Raw genomic sequence first — 18023 nt, 5'->3', positions numbered from 1 at the left:
AGTCTTACAGGTTGTTTCAGGAGATGCTGGCTAGAGGATTGTAAACGAGCTGTACTCTGCTCTCGTTTACGTTTCCTGCGTGGTGCTGAGATGAGGAGACATTGTTGGTTGTAGAGTGGGATTACTTCTTTTTACTTTCTCTTTTGATTTTCTTCCTCTTTCAAGGGTATTGGATTATATTAATTATAAGTCACTATGAAAGGTCTCAATGGTATTCGCTTTCTTTCTTCTTCCTATGTACTCAATTTATGGGTTTTACTGTTTGGAAATTTTAATGATCCTTATTTTGAAGGCCTGGTCTGGTGGTTGGCCTGACACTCTGCTGTTCGATCATTACCTACTCAAAACTTCCAATTTTTTTCTTCTTTTTTTATTAATCAAAACTTGTCACGGTGAATGCTCTCCTTCAGTTAATGTCTGCCAGCCTTCTGTTCTTGAATCGTTATGAATTATACTAATTGTTTGATGCATCCACCAACATAACGGGTTCAACAAGACTAATCAATGAAAACTTCCAAAGATCTTCATTTTCCAATTCTGATTGTCAGATTATTGGTGGCTAATCGTGTTACCAGTTGATAAATTTCAGCATATTCCTGATGATCTTTCACTGACAGCACCTCTTTTAATGGCGGAGTAGAGTGATACATCCGGCGTTACAAACTCCTTTGTTTTGCAGACAAATTGTGTCAGGTAGGCCTAAAAGGGGTCCGACGAGGTACTTGTTCATGACCTCTTTTCGGGCTAACTAAAAAAGAAACCGGCGAGTAGAACGAGGAGTTTAAAACACATCACTTGTCATTCTACTCCGCCATTAAAAGAGGTGCTGTTAGTGCGAAATTGTTCAGAACGTATTGAAGTGTACCTCGTAACGCGGATAGATATCATTTTAGAACTTTTACCATCAATTGTTGGTATGAAGGGTATTGATTCAGTCAAGCTGCTTCAGTGTTGATAAAAGCTTTGGCCCAGTCAAGCAATATCTCCATATTGCACAACCAATTCATCCATTGCTGGGTCAAGACACTAGGAAGCTCGAATGACAAGGTTGCCTGATTCAACTTGACGCGAGCTGCTAGACTTTTTAAATGATTACCCGTTTGCCTGATCTCCGTACTGTAGGGCTCTTATGGAAGATCATTTCTTGATGGATTACCTTAAAAAGAGTTGATTTAATCTTGAGTAGCTTAGTTAGGATTAGAGTTCGCCTTAACAGAGTAGTAGTTGGAAGAGACAGTCAAGGCCTTGAGGGGTTGTGGCTTTCTTTTTTTCCCTTCTTTTGGCGTCTTGAAGATCGAGAAAAAAAATCCAAAATCCAAGAGAGGTTTCTTTTCTCTTTTTGTTTCTTTATTCCCAGCATTTGTGCTGGTTTTACCCAATAGAAATTAAAACTTCAACAGAGGCATGTCGAGACCTTTGGTCTCCTCTGATTTAAAGAGTTTGGGAAAAGAGAGAAGCAACTGGCTGAGGTCTGCTTTTTGGTCATCTTCCTACGAAGACAGCATTTGAAATTTCAAAGAAAACTACCCTCCACTGTCCTGAAGTGAAGAAATTTTAAAAGGGGCCCCGGCAACGAAAATGATAAGGTAGGGAGGATCAACTGAAGTTATTGGCTATTCAATTAAAAATGAACTTAAACCCAACTTTAACACACTCTATATGGTTTTTATATCACACATCTCCAATGCACTTTTATTCTCTAGCTAACCAGTGTGTACACATGGTGGTTGTCTCTGATAGTTATCCTTTACAAACTAGCTTCCTCCAATCCTTGCAGAGGCCTTGCTCGTCTTCCTCGTTCTTCGATATGAATTTGTCCCTAGGATCACTCTTACATAGGGATACCAGGTGGGATGGGTTTTAAGAAACCTAACTCTAACACATGACAGCCCAACCCCAACCCTATAACCACATCCACACCCTCCCTATGATGGGGTTAGTTTTTCAACCCCACCTCGTAACTCCATCCCAGCTTCACCTGCAAGGGGTTATTTTTGAACCCTACTGTACCTTACAATCTCATCCATCCATTATAATGGGTTTGATTTTAATCTTGTGTGTACCTTGTTTATAAATAAAATTGCATAAAATTTTAAAAACTACGTGCTAACTATAGATGCTAATAAATGCTCAGTTACTGCTCTCCAATGAGCTTTAAAACCTATTTATAAAATTCCTAGCCAAAATGATTGTTTTTATTGTTTAAAAAAAACTGTAAAAAGTGTTAATCAATCAATGAAAAAGTATATTCGACCAAGATATCAATCAACAAGTTCTTAACCTTTTTATAAAACTTGTTGGTCGATCATGTCTCATCAATTAACTAATCATGTTTTATAGAATTGGCTAAATAGTATTCTATATGATCGATCATGCTACAGTGGATGATCGATCATGTTTGTTTAGAATGATCGATCTAGCTTTATAAGTCCTACCTTATTGCATTCTATATGATTGATCACACCTATGCAGGATGGTCAATTAAGCTTTATAAAGTTTGTCCAACTACATTCTATATGATATATCAAATCTTTGTAGAATGATCGATCACACCTACTGCAAGTGTGCAAAATTGATTTCCAAGCATGATTTAAGCCTTATTAAGGAAATTACAGTTTTTGAAATATTTGAATGCATCGCTAAGACATGGTTTTAGAAGAATTGCATGTCCTAAAGCTCCAATGCTTATATATATGTTAGGGTAGAAATATTGGTTGGCTATGGGACCATGCATTTAGTGGGGCTTCATATATGAGAGTTAATTAGATGAGTTGAGAGGCATGTTTCTCTTTCATGTGGCTTAAAAGTTGTTGCTTGTTTTTCAAATAAAGGTTGCTTATGAAAAACTTGCACCAAGTAAATGATTTTAGTCCTCTAATTCAATCACAAAAGGACAACAACATTATGAAGACTAAACTGATCAATAACATCACCTTAAAAATGGATTATGTAAGCTACAATATTTAGCTAAAATTTCCTGTTATGAAAGTTGCACTTGGGAAATTCAACATTTATTATTGATATTTCTATTACCAACATTTAAAATTCAATTTGTGAACTATTTATCAACTAATGTAGTGCCTTGAGAATCAATTCCTCTTACCCTCATTTTGCAGTTACTTTTTATTTACACATTGATCCCATACTTGTGAATTTTGCTTTTTATATAGTTTATTTGTGCCTTGCTCTTCAGTGGCAGTACATTAATATGAGCATCATATTTTCTAAGCAAATTCACATTGTATGATATTACCCATGATTACGTGACTCAACCTCTTTCACAATCAAAACTTTACGATCATTTTGTCTTTTGTATAGAGCGCAATGATTTTTATCTATAACAGTCTCTTTATTGAAATTATTCGGATATTTCTTGGAACATTTACTTTTTATTAAGCACGGTGTGCTAGTATCCAACGTACCACATGGATCATGCATCATAAATCTTACTATTGCTTCTTAAACCTTAGAACTTATTGCTCTATCAAGTAATTAGATCGAAATAATTTACTCGATTTGCTCAATACTTTGTATTTTATCATCTTTGTTAATATCATAAGTATGTGTGAATGTGGCAATCTTCTTTTTTTAAACATTCAATTGTGCATATATTTTTATAAAATTAAATTATAAAATATCATTACCTAAAAAAAGACAACCATATCATATAACAAATTCTTTGTTGTTGAATTTAAATATTTGTAATCACTTTATTCAAATTTTAGGAAAAAAAGTAATTCATTGACTATGTATATATTGAGTATATTGATATCTATTTATAATAAAGAGAATACATAGAATCAAAGTAAAACTGAAGAACCCATGTTTCAGGTACACCCATGATAGAACTCATAAGAAGAAACGAAGTAAAAAAAAAATTATAGAGAACTAAAAGAATTAAAACATGTTTGAACTAAAACACTTATGTGAGACGTCCTTCGATGAGACTCTTATAAGACTTTGTTATGCTAATTCTTGCTTTGTGAGAGTCCTTACGACAATAGTCATGTAACACTTTTTTCATATTTGTTCTTCAACAGTCCCTTCGAAATGGAATTATAAACCTCATCTTGCAAAGAAAAAATTCTTAGTCATCAATATTCTTTAGTTACTAAATTCTTCATTTTTTATTCCCCTTCTTACTTGAATGTTGTGTATTACTAGTTGCATAAAAATTCATATTACAACTCGTAAAATTCTTCATCATAGGCTCATAAATGCCTCTTCATATGTACTTTGTCTTCTGCTTCTTCCCCTCGAGCTAGGGATCGATCTTTCTTTTTTAAGTGGTACAACTTGCACAAAACAAATATAAGAGAAAAAATCAGTCTTAAAAATCAACTAAACAAACGAGTTTACACTAAACAACTCTAAAAATTGACAAATATTTTAGTTTGTTTAAGTAGTTATTAGATTTTTTTTTTTTTATTTGTTTCGATGTGTATCTTTCTCTACCAATCTTTTACAATGCTTATGAAAATTTGTGTTAAGCTTTTGTAATTAATTTAGATTGCAAACATCTTTGATCATTTTGGCCGACTTAAACCGAATCATCAAACTTCACTTTTCATATTGCCCATTTGGGATGACTTGTTCCTCAAATTGCCCAACATCTAAGCAAGGGATTTATTTCCCTTGTCATCACTCAACCCTCACTAATGTTTCTCTTATTTGTTTGAAAGTAGAAAAAGAAATAAATTTTTTTATTGAATTAACTAATCCGGGTGACACCTTAATCACGTAATTGATGCTATAAAGCTAATTTTGACTCTTCAACCGCAGAATTTGGTGCACCTTTCCCGGATTAATTTCATAAAGCTTTCTCGTTAATTTCGTTTCTTTATTAGACACCAATCTGAGAGCCTATAAGCATATGGCTATAATTTCAGTATAGGCCCACAACGTGTCGTCTGCATCTTCTTCATCGACGCGTTACAATCAATCGCCTATCGTCCATGTTAGTGGGGACCATTAATGATTCGCCGATCGAAGGCGGAACAAGTGAACAACTCCAACACGAGGGACGAGTCCCGAGTCGGGACCGGACTCGGGAGCTTCTTTTTGGCAGCATGTACGAGTACGGTGCCTCGATGCGCCGATCCGCCCGAAAGAGCAAGGACGTCACGCACTGCTCATGTGAGCGGAAACCGCGCTTATACTTGACGACGGCTTTTCGCCTATAAAATCAACCTTCACCCGCCATCGCGATTGCTTTTGCCGGCCTCTCTCTCCTTTCTCCTTTTCTCTCACGCTTATTCTTCTCCCTGCCGGACGCGCTCAACCGATCGCCTCTGCGGGTGGCATCGCTGAGAGCTTCTTCGCCTCTTACCCCGGCTGCTAAATTGAACCTTTTGGCTACTTTCTCGATGATTCCGCTCTCTGCATGGTTGGTTCCTTCGTGTATTGGCTTTTCTGTTTGTCTTTTCCTGTCTGATTTTGCAATCTGTTGAGAAAGATCCGGTTTGAACTTTGAACATGTGTCTGGAATTATTTTGAACTTCTGATTATGTTGATAGATCTGTGACTTGTCGGTATTTTGAACTTCATCAGAGTTTATCCCCGTTTCAAGTCATTAGTAGAGTGCCGGAGATGGTTAGCTTGAATGTAGGTGTAGCCGTTGATTCAGATATTGAGCTTTTTCATTTACCATTACTTTCATGAATCCTCTTATTAATAAATGATATCTGAAATGTCCTGAATTTGGGTGGCTTTTGCAGATCTGTCACCGGAGATCGCTTGCTTTCCGGAACGGCGTTAAGATCTTGGATCCGACTGTTGAGCTTTTCTGATTGTTGATAATTGCTTCTTCTTCCAAAATTTTGGATACCTGCAGGCTTTAGCAAGTATTTCTCTCTCTTCATAACAGTCTTCAAGTTCGTAGTTTCACCCTTTGATCTGTAGAAAGCTCATATTTTTCTAATATCTGCTGCTTGGAGTCGTAGGCAAAGGTATCGTTACCTTTTCCAATCATGTGGAGGTTCAAACAATTCATGCCCAAAGAACACACGGGTCTTGAAGGCCGCACAGTCGATATTGGAAATTTCAAAGTCCATGTAAAGAATATTGTTGCTGAGGGTGGATTTTCTTGCGTTTATGCCGCTCGTGATGCTATTAATCCGTCAAAGCAATACGCTTTGAAACATATTATATGCAATGATGAGGAATCTCTTGATCTTGTGAAGAAGGAAGTTTCGGTCATGAAATCTCTCATGGGGCACCCAAATGTCGTCACCCTTCATTCTCACGCTATTTTTGATATGGGTAGGACAAAGGAAGCTTTGCTTCTGATGGAATTTTGTGAAAAGTCATTGGTTACTGTGTTGGAGAGTAGAGGTGCCGATTATTTTGAGGAGAAACAAATCCTTTCCATTTTCAGGGATGTGTGTAACGCAGTATTTGCTATGCACTGCCAGTCACCACCAACTGCTCACAGGTAAGAACTTCTGTTTGCAAGTAATTCCTTCTTGTTCCTATGGTTTCTATCTTCTCTTCAACTTTAGACTCTGTTTTTCTTGTTTTATTGAAGCTATCATCATAATTTTCTTGTTTGATTGAAGCTATCATCATAATCCTGTTTAGTCATATCCGATGAGGGTTTTCACCGATCATGTTGCTTAGGATGGATATGTAGTCAGATTTTTGTCTAGTTTCATCGTCTGAATGGCAACTCCCTCTCTATTTCAGTAGTGCATGTGAAATCTGGTATTTTCTTTAATGATTTTGGTTCTCCAAATCCTAGTTTTTGTGACCAAATGGTATATTTGTTATGAAAGTTAACCTGGAATTTATTAATGAAGAAAAAAATGATATTGTAGAGGTCTGGCTGAAAAGCCAGCTGTAAAAAACAGAACTTTTGCATTTTATTTGAGTTCGGTTTTGACAGGACCAATCTTGGTTTTGTGCCTGTAATCTATTGGCCTTGATACTGATTTTCTGTGTGAATGGCATATGATTTTTTTAGGTGATTTACTTATTGATTGTATTCCTTTGATTAAACCACGATGCAATATGTACTCCAGGATTTGTGTGACCCTTTTGGTGGAAGATATACTAAATAATTTACTTGTAATTTATATTTATAAAAAAAATTGATGACTATTTTAACGCCTTTCATCGCTATTGCATTTGCAGAGACCTGAAAGCTGAGAATGTACTCTTAGGACCTGATGGAGCATGGAAATTATGTGATTTTGGTAGTACTTCAACAAACCACAAACGCTTTGATAGGCCCGAAGAGATGGGTATTGAAGAAGATAACATCAGGAAGCATACAACGCCTGCATATAGGGCACCAGAGGTTGATTTGAAACCTTAATCTGCTGTTTTTAGTTAAAGTGGTCCATTTTGACACAACCAGTAACTTCTATATTTGTGTTTTTTTATCAAAGTTCAGATGTGGGATCTTTTCCGAAAAGAAGTTATTAGTGAGAAAGTGGACATATGGGTAAGATGAATGACAGTTATGTTATCTAAGACATGTAGTTGTTGGTAATTTATTTCTGATTGAAATGACATAATTGTTTCTAAAATGATGCCAAATATACCGGGCATCTACATCTCTGTTCCTTCAATTATAGAAGTTACACTAATTTCTGTTTATCCTGCAGGCTCTTGGATGCCTTCTCTATCGCATTTGTTACTTCAAATCGGCATTTGATGGTGAATCAAAGCTACAAATCCTGAATGGGAATTATCGCATCCCTGAGCTTCCAAAATATGGTCCTGCACTGATAGACTTGATCCGTGACATGCTGCAAGCCTCTCCAGACAATAGACCAGACATCACGCAGGCAAGGGCTTTGCTTGATTGGACATTCATCTCGATGAATCTAGGTTAGTTCTAGATTATCTGTATCTGTGAGAGTAATCATAGATGCTGATACACTTCCTTTCTGATCATTTATGCCCAACGTCTCCTCTGTAACAGGTGTGGTTTCATGTTAACGAGCAATTACCTCCAGAGTTGCAGAAGGAGCTCCCAGACTCAACTACTTCAGGTGTCTCTGATGAAGGTCAGAACATACTTTTTCTGAAAGCCACAAGATAGGTGTAAATCACTTCTTGCAGTAAAACTGTGTACCTGGTCTTATAGTGGGTTTCTTAAATTGTGGTCATTCATAGTTTCCTTTATTGATTATTTACGGATTGGTTGTACAGGCAAATTTGGTCCTCCTAAGAGGACATCTCCCTTTCCTCAGAAGGCACATCCTCCACCTTCTGGAGATCAAGCTAGACATACTTCCCCACAAAAGTCTAAGCTATCTCATGCTACTTCAAAGGTAGCTGGTGAGGGAGGGCCCTTGGGTGCTTTTTGGTCCACGCTGCATGCAAAGGATGCCAAGGTTGCAGAGGACAAGGGTCCAATGTTTGATGAGCCTCACAATGAAATAACACCAAAACACACTCAACACAAAGACAACAATAGCCCTCCAAGAGATCATAATCATACTCAGATGGCAAGGACTCAATTCAGAAGAAGTGGTCATGGAAATTCGCTGAGGAGATTTGATGATAACCACAATGAAGATTTCGAGATAAGGTTCTTCTCAGAGGACAAACAACACCATGGTTTAGAAAAGCCGAAAACATCAAATTTCGACAATGTGGGAACTTTCCAGAATGAGGCATTCAACTCATTTGTAGCTGAATTTGATAATAGTAAGCTCAACACAGGGGATAAGAATAAGGCCAACAGTGATTCAAGGAAGGAAGAACTAGAATCTGAAGTGGAGAGACTGAAGGAGCAGCTGAAGCAAGCTAACTTGGAGAAGGCTGAGATGACTTCCAAGTATGAGAAGCTTTCTGCAATTTGTCGCTCGCAACGGCAGGAAATCCAGGAGCTAAAAAATGCACTAGCAGCAAGATCCCCATCCCCTAAAAAGGATGACTCAAGAATCCAAAGCTCTCCTGGAAGCTCTCTGGTATTGCTTCTTTCCAGAAATACTCCAAATCAGTGTCCTGTTATGAGTGATCGATACAGTTTGCTACTTTCTAGGACATGAAGTTGAATTCATTTTGGAAAAATATTTTTAGCTCAGGAAACATGCAATTCAAGAAGAGAAATACTCAGTGGAGAACAGTCATTAGAATTTAAGAAAAAAAGAGAAATACTCAGTTGAGAACATTTATTAGAATTTAAGGAACAAGAAGAGAAAAATAGATCAAATGCTTCTGTGTTTCAAGTCGGTCAAAATGTGTCTTAGCTCCTGAGAGTGTTAAAGATTCATAGATCCTAAAAACTTGTACGACTGTTCTTCTAGGACTTTTTACTTAAACTCTAGGAAGATTTTTTTTTTTTCCTTACTAAGAGTTTTTGTTTGGCAGCAAAGGGAGAAAATTGAAGGTTCTATTTGGGAGCTCCAGCAGGGAATGTTTGCAAACATTTCGACCGCATCAACAGAATCCAACACCAACACATGGCAGGCTTTCTCAGACGAGTCAAAGCCAACGCCTTCATTGAAGAGCAACCTATCTAAATCTGTTCGAACAATAAATAATCACAAAAGCAGTCAGCCTGCAGCAAACTCTCCTTTTGACAACTGGGGTTTCGGTCAGGATAATTTTGGCGCAACTACTGCTGGGTCTCAGATATCCAGGAATCTTGGACGAGGAAGTCATTCTCAGCGATTTGGTGAGCCTAAAAGCAGAGAACCGAAGCAGGTTTCTCAGCCTGCTGGGTGGGCTGGTTTTTAAGTACCCGGTCGGTGATAGCAGGTAACCTAATACGAAATGCGAAGTTTATTCATTTTGGGAGGGCTTATTTTGGTTTGCTGCCAATGCCACCATCTGTTTCTGTTGCCTATTTTTTGCTTTAGGAAATTATGAAAGAAACCTGCGGCCTGGTGCCTGGTTGTTGTCCGGTTTCGGTCAATTAGTGTTTGTGTAAATTCAATTATCGAAAAGCGAGTGGCGTGAAAAAGTTACCAAGACCCAGCGGCAAAGCGGCAAGTGTACAGTTGTTGCATCTTCTGTTGTTGTGCCGTTCAATAATTATTTTGGCTTTCGCACGTTGTTGTTAAACATTTGCCTTCACTACATTGCTTCAGGTTTCTCTCACTGGGTTAAGAATATTAGATTTTCCAAGCCCGAGTCTGCCACGTGAACCGTCCCACCTCTTCCCTATCCTTTTCTCTGGGTTGAACTGGACCAGAACATTGAAAATCTGGTCCAGCGCGGACGAAACCCAACTGAGTTGGAATTAACCATTTTGATTGACTCATGTCATCCGAGTTTTATCTATGGTTTTACCATGTGTCGGGGTTAAGCTGTGATTTAGCTGAGTCGATCCAGATTTGGAGAGGATGAATCAGGCCAGGGGTGAGACTCGTCCCTCATTTTGTCCCCAGTCACCAACAACCCGGATTTCACTGGGTCCATTTTAACTCGAGATCAATTGAATCTGGTGTACGTTCGAATCAGGTTCCTCAACCCCTGAACCAAAATGGCTCTCTTTAAAAAAACGTTGCAAGTTAGCATAACCATGATGGATCATTCCAACTAAAACATCGAGGATGGGTTCCATGTTGGGATATCGTTACCGGGTATTTTAAAGTAGACACAGATGGATTCTGAATCGGTTGATGTTTGATAGTATTTCTTAGTGCTCCCATCATTGGTTTTGAACCACGCACAGTGCTCAATTTTCATATTTTACCGACTTCTGGGTACGATTGAGTTAAAGTTTAAGAAAGACAATTCGATCAGATTTTTTATAGGGGCCGAAGTTTTATATATTGCATTATCCAATATCTAAAGGTTCTGTAAATTGTTATTAATAGTCGCATTATTACATTTAGATGGAAATTTGGATGATATTACATCTAAAAAGCCGCTCCAATACAATAACTACATAAAAATGGTCAAAATGTAAGGTTGGTTTCAATAAATTATAAGGCCATGCCTCAATAGCAAAAAACTAAAAATACAAAAAGGATAATGCAATACACATATTTCGCTGATATATAAAACACAATTTCGGCTATTAGTACAAGGAGGAAAACGCTTCTTTCAGTCAGGAGCATCAATGGCAGCATATGTGTGTGTCTTCTTCTTAATAGAGAAATTAGCTTGCTTTTTCTGTAGTTGATATGTGACTAATGTCTAGATTGATGCAAGAAATGGGGATGGAAAGCTGAATAACCTGGCGCTCCCACTTCGGTAAGAAAATGCAGCTAAAAGACATTTTTCTGTTGAAGCTTTGGCCCTCGATCATCCCTGTGAATAGTCCAATACGAATTGTACCAGAAATTGACATAAGCTGGAGTAGTTGCATAATGTTGTACTGCCTATCAACCAACGTGGTAGTCTCAAGTCCGCTCTCGTCACAACTCAAAACGACTAGATTAACAGCAATATATGTACATGATTTTCAGCCCCATTAGCTAAATTTCTAAATTTCTTGGATCATTATAGACTTCCTGCCCATCTACATACACTAGTACACTTGTAAAATTCTCCAAGCAAAACCTGCTCAAGACGAACAAGACAACATACATACACCCGGTCTGTAAGCCCACGCTGGAGGTAATCGTGCATATTTTTCCATCCCTGCTTGTTCATCGTAAGGTCTTTCCATAACCTTTAGCAACCTTCGTACCTCTTCATAGTCACCTTGTTCAGCTGCATCAATGGCACTTTGGCAGAGATAATTCCGCAGAACGTACTTGGGATTCACCTTATTCATTGCAACCTTCCTCTCCTCATCTGATATGCCAGAGGATTCAAGCTTTGAAACAGACAAAAAAAAAAAAAAAAGTCAATATGAATTTTTCAAGGTGAAAATCTAACTTTACCAAAAAATGTCTTCATATAAATACAAGATGGGACTGGCAATTCTCATACCTCCTGGATGTAGGTCTGCACCCAGCTGATCCATGCTTCCTTCCGCTCCTTCCCAATATCTAGCAGAACAGACTTCAAAGGCACAAGCAGCTCATCTTTTGGAATGTTGGGATCTGCCTTAATATTAGACAGGGTCCGGAAGAAATTTGTGTAGTCAACTTTATCCACGGCCATGTTATTAAGAAGTTTACTGATAAGTAGTTTGTTGTACTTTGGCAAGCCAAGTTTTTTAGTCATTATACACTGGTACTCATCCATAAATTTCGTGCCATATCTGTCAGAAATTAGAACAGGCAATCAATCAAGAAAACTATCTAAGAATAACAAGGTTTTTACTTAAGAGTACCTCACCAATCAAACTTTTCCACAATACCTTTCCATTGCATAATTGGCCTCCTCCTTGCTAATCAATTCAGCTGCTGATAGAGTTGTTGTGAATTGTGCAATATTCCACAGGCCAATGTCTGGCTGGTTTGCAAAGCAGTACCTCCTTCCAGGGAGGTCCGTGGTGTTTGGTGTGTAAGATGGATCAAAGGCATCAAGGAATCCAAAGGGTCCATAATCAATAGTGAGACCTAACACACTCATGTTATCTGTATTCAGAACACCATGAGTGAACCCTACTCCCTGCCATCTGGCAACCAATGAAGCTGTGCGTTCAGCGACCTCAACCGACCATGCTGATAAGCAATTGGAACAAGTTAACTTAAGAGAGAAAGATAGAGAGGAAAAGAAAAGCACAGAAAAAACATGCCTGCATATCTGTTTGCTGTCAGATCCACTGCTGAGGTCCCTTCTTGACCTTCTATCTTGAAGGATAAGTCTTCACTTTTGTTCATGTTCTCCAAATGAGGAAAGTGATGTCTTATAGTATAGTCTGCCAAAATGCGAACAATTTCAATGTCTTCTTTGTCTCTAGAAGCATGTATCTGGAATGATCCGAAACGCAAAAATGACTGAGCAACTCGGCAAACAATAGCCCCTGGTTCATCTTTTGGGTTGCCACTGCACAAGAAGAGAAGAACAAAATCAAAACCGGATGAATAAAATCAGCAGATGATGCAGGAAAGAAGCAATTAGTTAAGTCTCAAAAAGAAAGGCAGGAATCACTATTCCAGTATCTTGAAAACTTTCATACAGAAGATGGAACAGCATGTTAGCAAAAGACAACACCAACTGCATGCACATGAGTTAAAGCACCATTTTTTAGTGAAATAAGTAGCACATACTCATAAAACATGTCACGAGTAACATCCTTCCCTGTGGTGACAAGACAAAGAGCACGAGAGGTTGGAATTCCCAAATGGTGCATGGATTCACTGCAGAGGAACTCTCTGACACTACTACGCAAGACAGCAAGACCATCTGCAAAACGACTGTAAGGAGTCTTTCCAGCTCCTTTGAGCTGTAAATCCCACCTTTCACCTCGGGAATTTACAAGTTCTCCCAAAGTGATTGCACGGCCATCACCCAGCTGACCGGCCCACATGCCAAACTGATGACCTCCATAGCACTGGGCATAAGGCAACCTGTCAAAAGAATTTTACAAAAGAAAAAAAAAAAGAAAAATTTGATATTAGTTGAAAGAGCAGGATACAGAATCCAATATAATATAGCAACTGCAGAAAACGTTTAAGTGAGGAATACGATATTTGCAGCCAATACTCACCCTCCCACCAAAGGGGAAGCCCCGGAAAAAATAAGTGGGAAATCTGGCCTTTCAAACCTGAAAGTGCAAACAAATGTCCATACATCATCTTCAAGAAGCAAATGCATTAAAAAAGAAAATATCATTCATGATGATCGCTCTGTACACTAAGCAAGGAGACCGGAACCAATTTGGGCAAACATATTCGTCAGTCAGGTTATGCGACTTACTAAAAATGGCTCGAAGAAGTGAAAAGGCATGTTTAAACCTGATCCAATCCTTGACCCGGTCAAGTTACTGAAACCGGTCCAACCAGTTGAACCAGTTAGTCCACAAGTTCAACTGGTACGATGAATAAGACAAAAATAATTATAAACATCCATATATACAGTGAATCAATTTAATTAAGCATTTAATTTTTAATAAATTTGAGTGTTTGCTTTGTCCAAGAAGAAAGCAGATCATTAGATAGTCATTACAAGTTAACTTTTAGCTTCATTGTATAATATAAAACTTACTTGACATCACATTGCGGATAATGTTTGAAAAAGTCAAAATTGATTAAAAACCTTAAAACTCCTCTCAAAAAAGTCGAGTTATATATGAGATAAGAAAATAGGTATGGGATAGTAAAGCATGTGCATGACAAGCAAACGCCCTGCATCTCTCATACTCAGACAAGTTGGGTCAGCCAGGTCCCAGTTGGACAAAACAATCCAACTGGATTATCTGGAAAGTTTTGAACTGGATTATCCAGCATAATGCAATCCTATCTAGCTCATGTGTCCTGGTCTAATTGAAACATTTATCCTTGAAACCTTGACATCATAGATTTGAGATAAATGCAACCAATAAAGGAACTGTTTTTGGTGGCTTTCCAAGGTTCTTGAGCTACAGATGTAAATGACAGTTCATAAGGAAACATATCCTTATTCAAATTGAAACTGAAGCAGGGATATAGACATACCATTAGCACTAATTGGCAAGGGAAAGCCAGGTGAATTTTTTGGACACAAATTTTCAGAAAAAAATTAGTTAGTTGAGATGGATGCTAGCATGAGCCATATCAGAGTTAGGATGCACTAAGAAAATACCTAACCAGAGAATTGTTGCATAACAATGATTCATGGACCTACGCCATTTGGTCTCTATCATTGGTTACCTATTGCTTCAAAAGATTTATGGCTCCTTTTGCATCAGTTTGTGTTATAACTTCTGACCAATGATTATCATCCGGTCAACAGACAAAAGAAAAAATTTACGCCTTATCCATCATCTAAGGAAACAAAATTACTAACATTGAAAGTCGTATGATGATTGAGAAGAACCACTTACTCCTTGGGGTCCAGGTCAAGCAACTCAGCGACAGACTCTGACCATACCACCAACTCAGGGTTGTTCACTTCTGCAGAAGGCGATACTTTGGAGTAACAAGCGTGTGGGACCTGGAAAAGAAATACTAAAAATCATAACCATAAACCCAGTCTTCTAAATGAAAATCACGCTTTAATATACAAGCAGTCCATTGAGTGGACTCCCTCGTCTAAAATGTCACTGTGCCTACGAAGAACCCTATGAACAGTCAACTCTCTGCCACTTCGACCGGTTTCTACCATCAGAGAGAGAGAGAGCAAATCGAACAGGAGCATCCACCGAGGACCAAACTAGACAGAAGTTCACAATCTTAAAAATTCCCACCATAGGCTGCAAACCAACCATACACTGTTCCCTCCACTATATATACCTCCAAAAAATCCATATTTATTTTAAAAAGATAATCAATACAGAACGAAAGAAGGTATTGTTGGTTCCATTTTTCCTTTTTCTCACATTTTTGGTTATGGTTGAGCTTTAGCAGAACTGTCAGAAGGAAAATTCATAAAATTCAAATCAGAAAGAACACCTTAGATATCCGATTAAAAAATTAACTTTCAAAAAAATCAGAATTAAAATCCCACACAAACGAAACAACTTAAAATTATCAGGCAAATAAAAAAAAAGTACCTGCCGAGGCATCGTATCGGATCTAGGATCCCCCGGCAACTCGCGGACGAAAGAATGATCCCATTCTAATTCTTCAAGCTTCAATCTGGGGCGTTCCTTACCAGAACCCGTAATCCTTTCAACGCCAGCAGTCATGCCAGACTCCATCTGTGGATCAGCTGCCTTGTCAGGAAAGATATCGCTGGCAACGCCGCCGGAAAAACCCTCGCCGACCATGCAGGCAAATCCAGGCAGCGAAGTGGGTTGAAAGCGATCAACCGGACAGAATGGTGGTCTGCAGGAGAAGAAGCGAAGAGAGGAGGCTCGTGGGCGTTGGTGGGGCGAAGGGGGAGGGGGAGGATTATGGGAGGAAAGGAGAGCCGGGAGGAAAGCGGCGGGAAGTTTGGAGAAGGCGGTGAGGGAGAGACGAGAGGGAGATTGGAGGTGTCCCAGCATCCCGTTCTCTCTATTAAGTTTCTCCCTTCACACTCTTTCTCTCTCTCTCTCTCTCTCTCTTTGGAAAATGCGTGTGAAGCGAGGAAAAAACAGGAAAATGCGATGGGATCAATTGTGGGTCAAAGACGCATCCTCCTTTCGTTCTCGTCTCGTGCTTCGTCGTGCTCCGTCTTTTCCTAACTTGTCGCTCTCTACAACATACAACTGTGTTTGAAGATTAACTGTGGATGACACAGCAAGTCGATTGAGCAATTAATGTCATTTAGGCGTACAAATTATTCGAGTGGCCAATAAACATGTAAGGCTGTTAGTGCACAGGGAATCGACGAGGAAATTTACATTTTCCTTTGGATGGAACCGAAGATAATTTTTTTCCGCGAGCAAGGAACGGATATTACTTTTTAAATTTACTAATAAATATTTAATGATTGGAAAAAATAAAATAATTATATATTTAATACATTATTAATCATCTTTATTTAACTATATTACGTAATTAGTATTATTTTATTTTATCTCCTTTAAGATTATTTTGTAACTTTATTGATCATCTAGAGTGTTGTTTTACAGTTGTTCAATCAAACAAAAAAAAAAAAAAAAAAAATCTTTTGGAAGTGATCAATCTTTATATAGACATTGATCATTGACTAGTTAGTTATTTGATTGATCCCTCTATTTTAAGACTTCCTTCTAATTTCTCTCACATGTTTTCCTCCTATATAAAATTTTCACCAAAAGACATCTAGAGGGAGAGGAGGAGGTCAAGGTAGGTGTCCTACCGAAGATAGAAGTTGTTATTTTTGTGGCATTGTGAGACATTTTTGCAAAGTACTGGAAAAAAATTTAGTAAACCAATGAGGTAATAAAAGTGTGGCTAGAGTTTTGGATAACTCCAAATATGGGCGATTTCACAAATGAACTACTATTACTACTTAAGAAGGGGAAGGGTCAATCAAGTGGACTGAATGGAGTTGGTTCCTCAATTTAGCCTAACTCTTCTGCCACTGTAAGTACATTGTTTCCTCAACCATGTATGCTTGTTTTTTCAAGTCATTCTTACCAGTAGATTCTTCTTCTGTTACTTCCATTATTTTTCTAGACGAGTCTTAGACTTGTGTTGAAGAAGATTATGCTATAAAATTATCACTATTCGTTTCATTGTCTTCATTGTTTTGTATTCTTATATTTTTTTGTGAATATGCTATCTATTAGTAAATTAATCACTTGGTTATATTATTTTGTCACATTCTTTCGTTCGTATTGTGTGTTTCAAGATCTGCAATGAAAAAAAATGATTGGTATGGGTTATGAGATATGTATCCTCTACTAGTTTGACACTGGTTTGAGTAACAAATAAGTAGCATTAGGCAATTTTGCTTTAGCATGTGATTGACATCTCTAATTGGGTCATCCATCTAAAAAACACTTTGTCATTTGTTTCCTTTGTTTCCATCGTATTTGCAGTTTGATTGTGAATTATGTCAGTTGGAAAAGCATCACACAAGTGATATTTTCCTTTTGAATTGATTCAATAAGATGTTTAGAGTTCGTGTTGTACTTTCAGTGTTTTTTGTTTTCACTCTTTTGCTACGTTTGTTGATGACTTCACCAATCTTGTGGGTTTATTTACTAAAAGATAAGTTTGGAGTGTTTGATACATTTGTGAAGTTTTGATGGGAAATACAAATAGTTTAATGTTCCTATTAAAGTTTTTCACATTAATAATGGTATTGAATGTATGGATTCTTGTGATCCTAGTTGGTTCGTATTACACGGAATTGTGCATCTAACATCCTGTGTGTATACACCTCAATAAAATGGGGTAGTCAAGAGAAAAAATTGGCATTTGATTGATTTATGTTATATATATGTGTGTATGTGTGTGTGTTTTAATATAAATGTTCCAAATTTTTTTAGAGAGATGCAGTTCTTACTTCATGTTATTTATTTAGTAGGATGTCATTTTTAGTTTTGTGTGGTTAGATTCCATTTAAAATTATTAAACCTTATTCTTATTTATTTGATCTTCATTCGTAATTTTTTTGTTCTATTTGTTTTATGCAAATTGTTGGAGTTCCTCATGATAACTTGTCAC

General features: G+C 37.7%; 2 protein-coding genes across 5 annotated transcripts; one reads left to right on the top strand and one right to left on the bottom strand.

The window, feature by feature from the left end:
* Positions 1-5226: 5226 nt before the first annotated feature.
* Positions 5227-9858, top strand: LOC137950294 (uncharacterized). Of its 4 annotated transcripts, none has more exons than XM_068796684.1 (10): positions 5227-5386; positions 5551-5604; positions 5718-5843; positions 5943-6433; positions 7132-7297; positions 7394-7444; positions 7608-7790; positions 7928-8012; positions 8158-8921; positions 9325-9858. In XM_068796684.1, exons 4-10 carry the CDS (start codon positions 5970-5972, stop codon positions 9691-9693), a joined length of 2082 nt encoding a protein of 693 aa, XP_068652785.1. In that variant the 5' UTR covers positions 5227-5386; positions 5551-5604; positions 5718-5843; positions 5943-5969; the 3' UTR covers positions 9694-9858. The 4 variants fall into 4 exon arrangements, with proteins under 4 accessions (XP_068652785.1, XP_068652784.1, XP_068652783.1 ...); XM_068796683.1 differs by having other exon boundaries at positions 5517-5604; XM_068796682.1 differs by lacking the exon at positions 5551-5604.
* Positions 9859-10881: 1023 nt separating this feature from the next.
* On the bottom strand, positions 10882-15969 carry LOC137949897 (uncharacterized). The gene is made up of 8 exons (XM_068796138.1): positions 15494-15969; positions 14825-14934; positions 13511-13567; positions 13071-13370; positions 12596-12846; positions 12215-12521; positions 11842-12115; positions 10882-11725 (listed from the first exon to the last, which is right to left on the bottom strand). The coding sequence occupies exons 1-8, from the start codon at positions 15926-15928 to the stop codon at positions 11471-11473; spliced, it is 1989 nt and encodes a 662-aa protein (XP_068652239.1). The 5' UTR covers positions 15929-15969; the 3' UTR covers positions 10882-11470.
* Positions 15970-18023: the final 2054 nt, after the last annotated feature.

Source organism: Aristolochia californica, unplaced genomic scaffold (genome assembly GCF_029961685.1).
Source record: "Aristolochia californica isolate CCGP_79_NKW_82.1479 unplaced genomic scaffold, dmAriCali1.0.hap1 SCAF_14, whole genome shotgun sequence".
Taxonomy (NCBI): domain Eukaryota; kingdom Viridiplantae; phylum Streptophyta; class Magnoliopsida; order Piperales; family Aristolochiaceae; genus Aristolochia; species Aristolochia californica.
Note: the sequence above shows the minus strand (reverse complement) of the source record. Positions and strands in the feature narration are given on the sequence as shown.

Bases quoted from the DNA above. Each gene is read 5' to 3' on its own strand.
- LOC137950294 (XM_068796682.1), top strand. From the start codon at position 5,970: ATGTGGAGGTTCAAACAATTCATGCCCAAAGAACACACGGGTCTTGAA. The intron at 7,445-7,607 runs GTAAGATGAATG...TTTATCCTGCAG, and splicing joins GTGAGAAAGTGGACATATGG to GCTCTTGGATGCCTTCTCTA. The intron at 8,013-8,157 runs GTCAGAACATAC...TTGGTTGTACAG, and splicing joins TTCAGGTGTCTCTGATGAAG to GCAAATTTGGTCCTCCTAAG.
- LOC137949897 (XM_068796138.1), bottom strand. From the start codon at position 15,928: ATGCTGGGACACCTCCAATCTCCCTCTCGTCTCTCCCTCACCGCCTTC. The intron at 14,935-15,493 runs GTACTTTTTTTT...TTTCTTTTCCAG, and splicing joins CCGATACGATGCCTCGGCAG to GTCCCACACGCTTGTTACTC. The intron at 12,522-12,595 runs GCATGTTTTTTC...ATTGCTTATCAG, and splicing joins GACAGCAAACAGATATGCAG to CATGGTCGGTTGAGGTCGCT.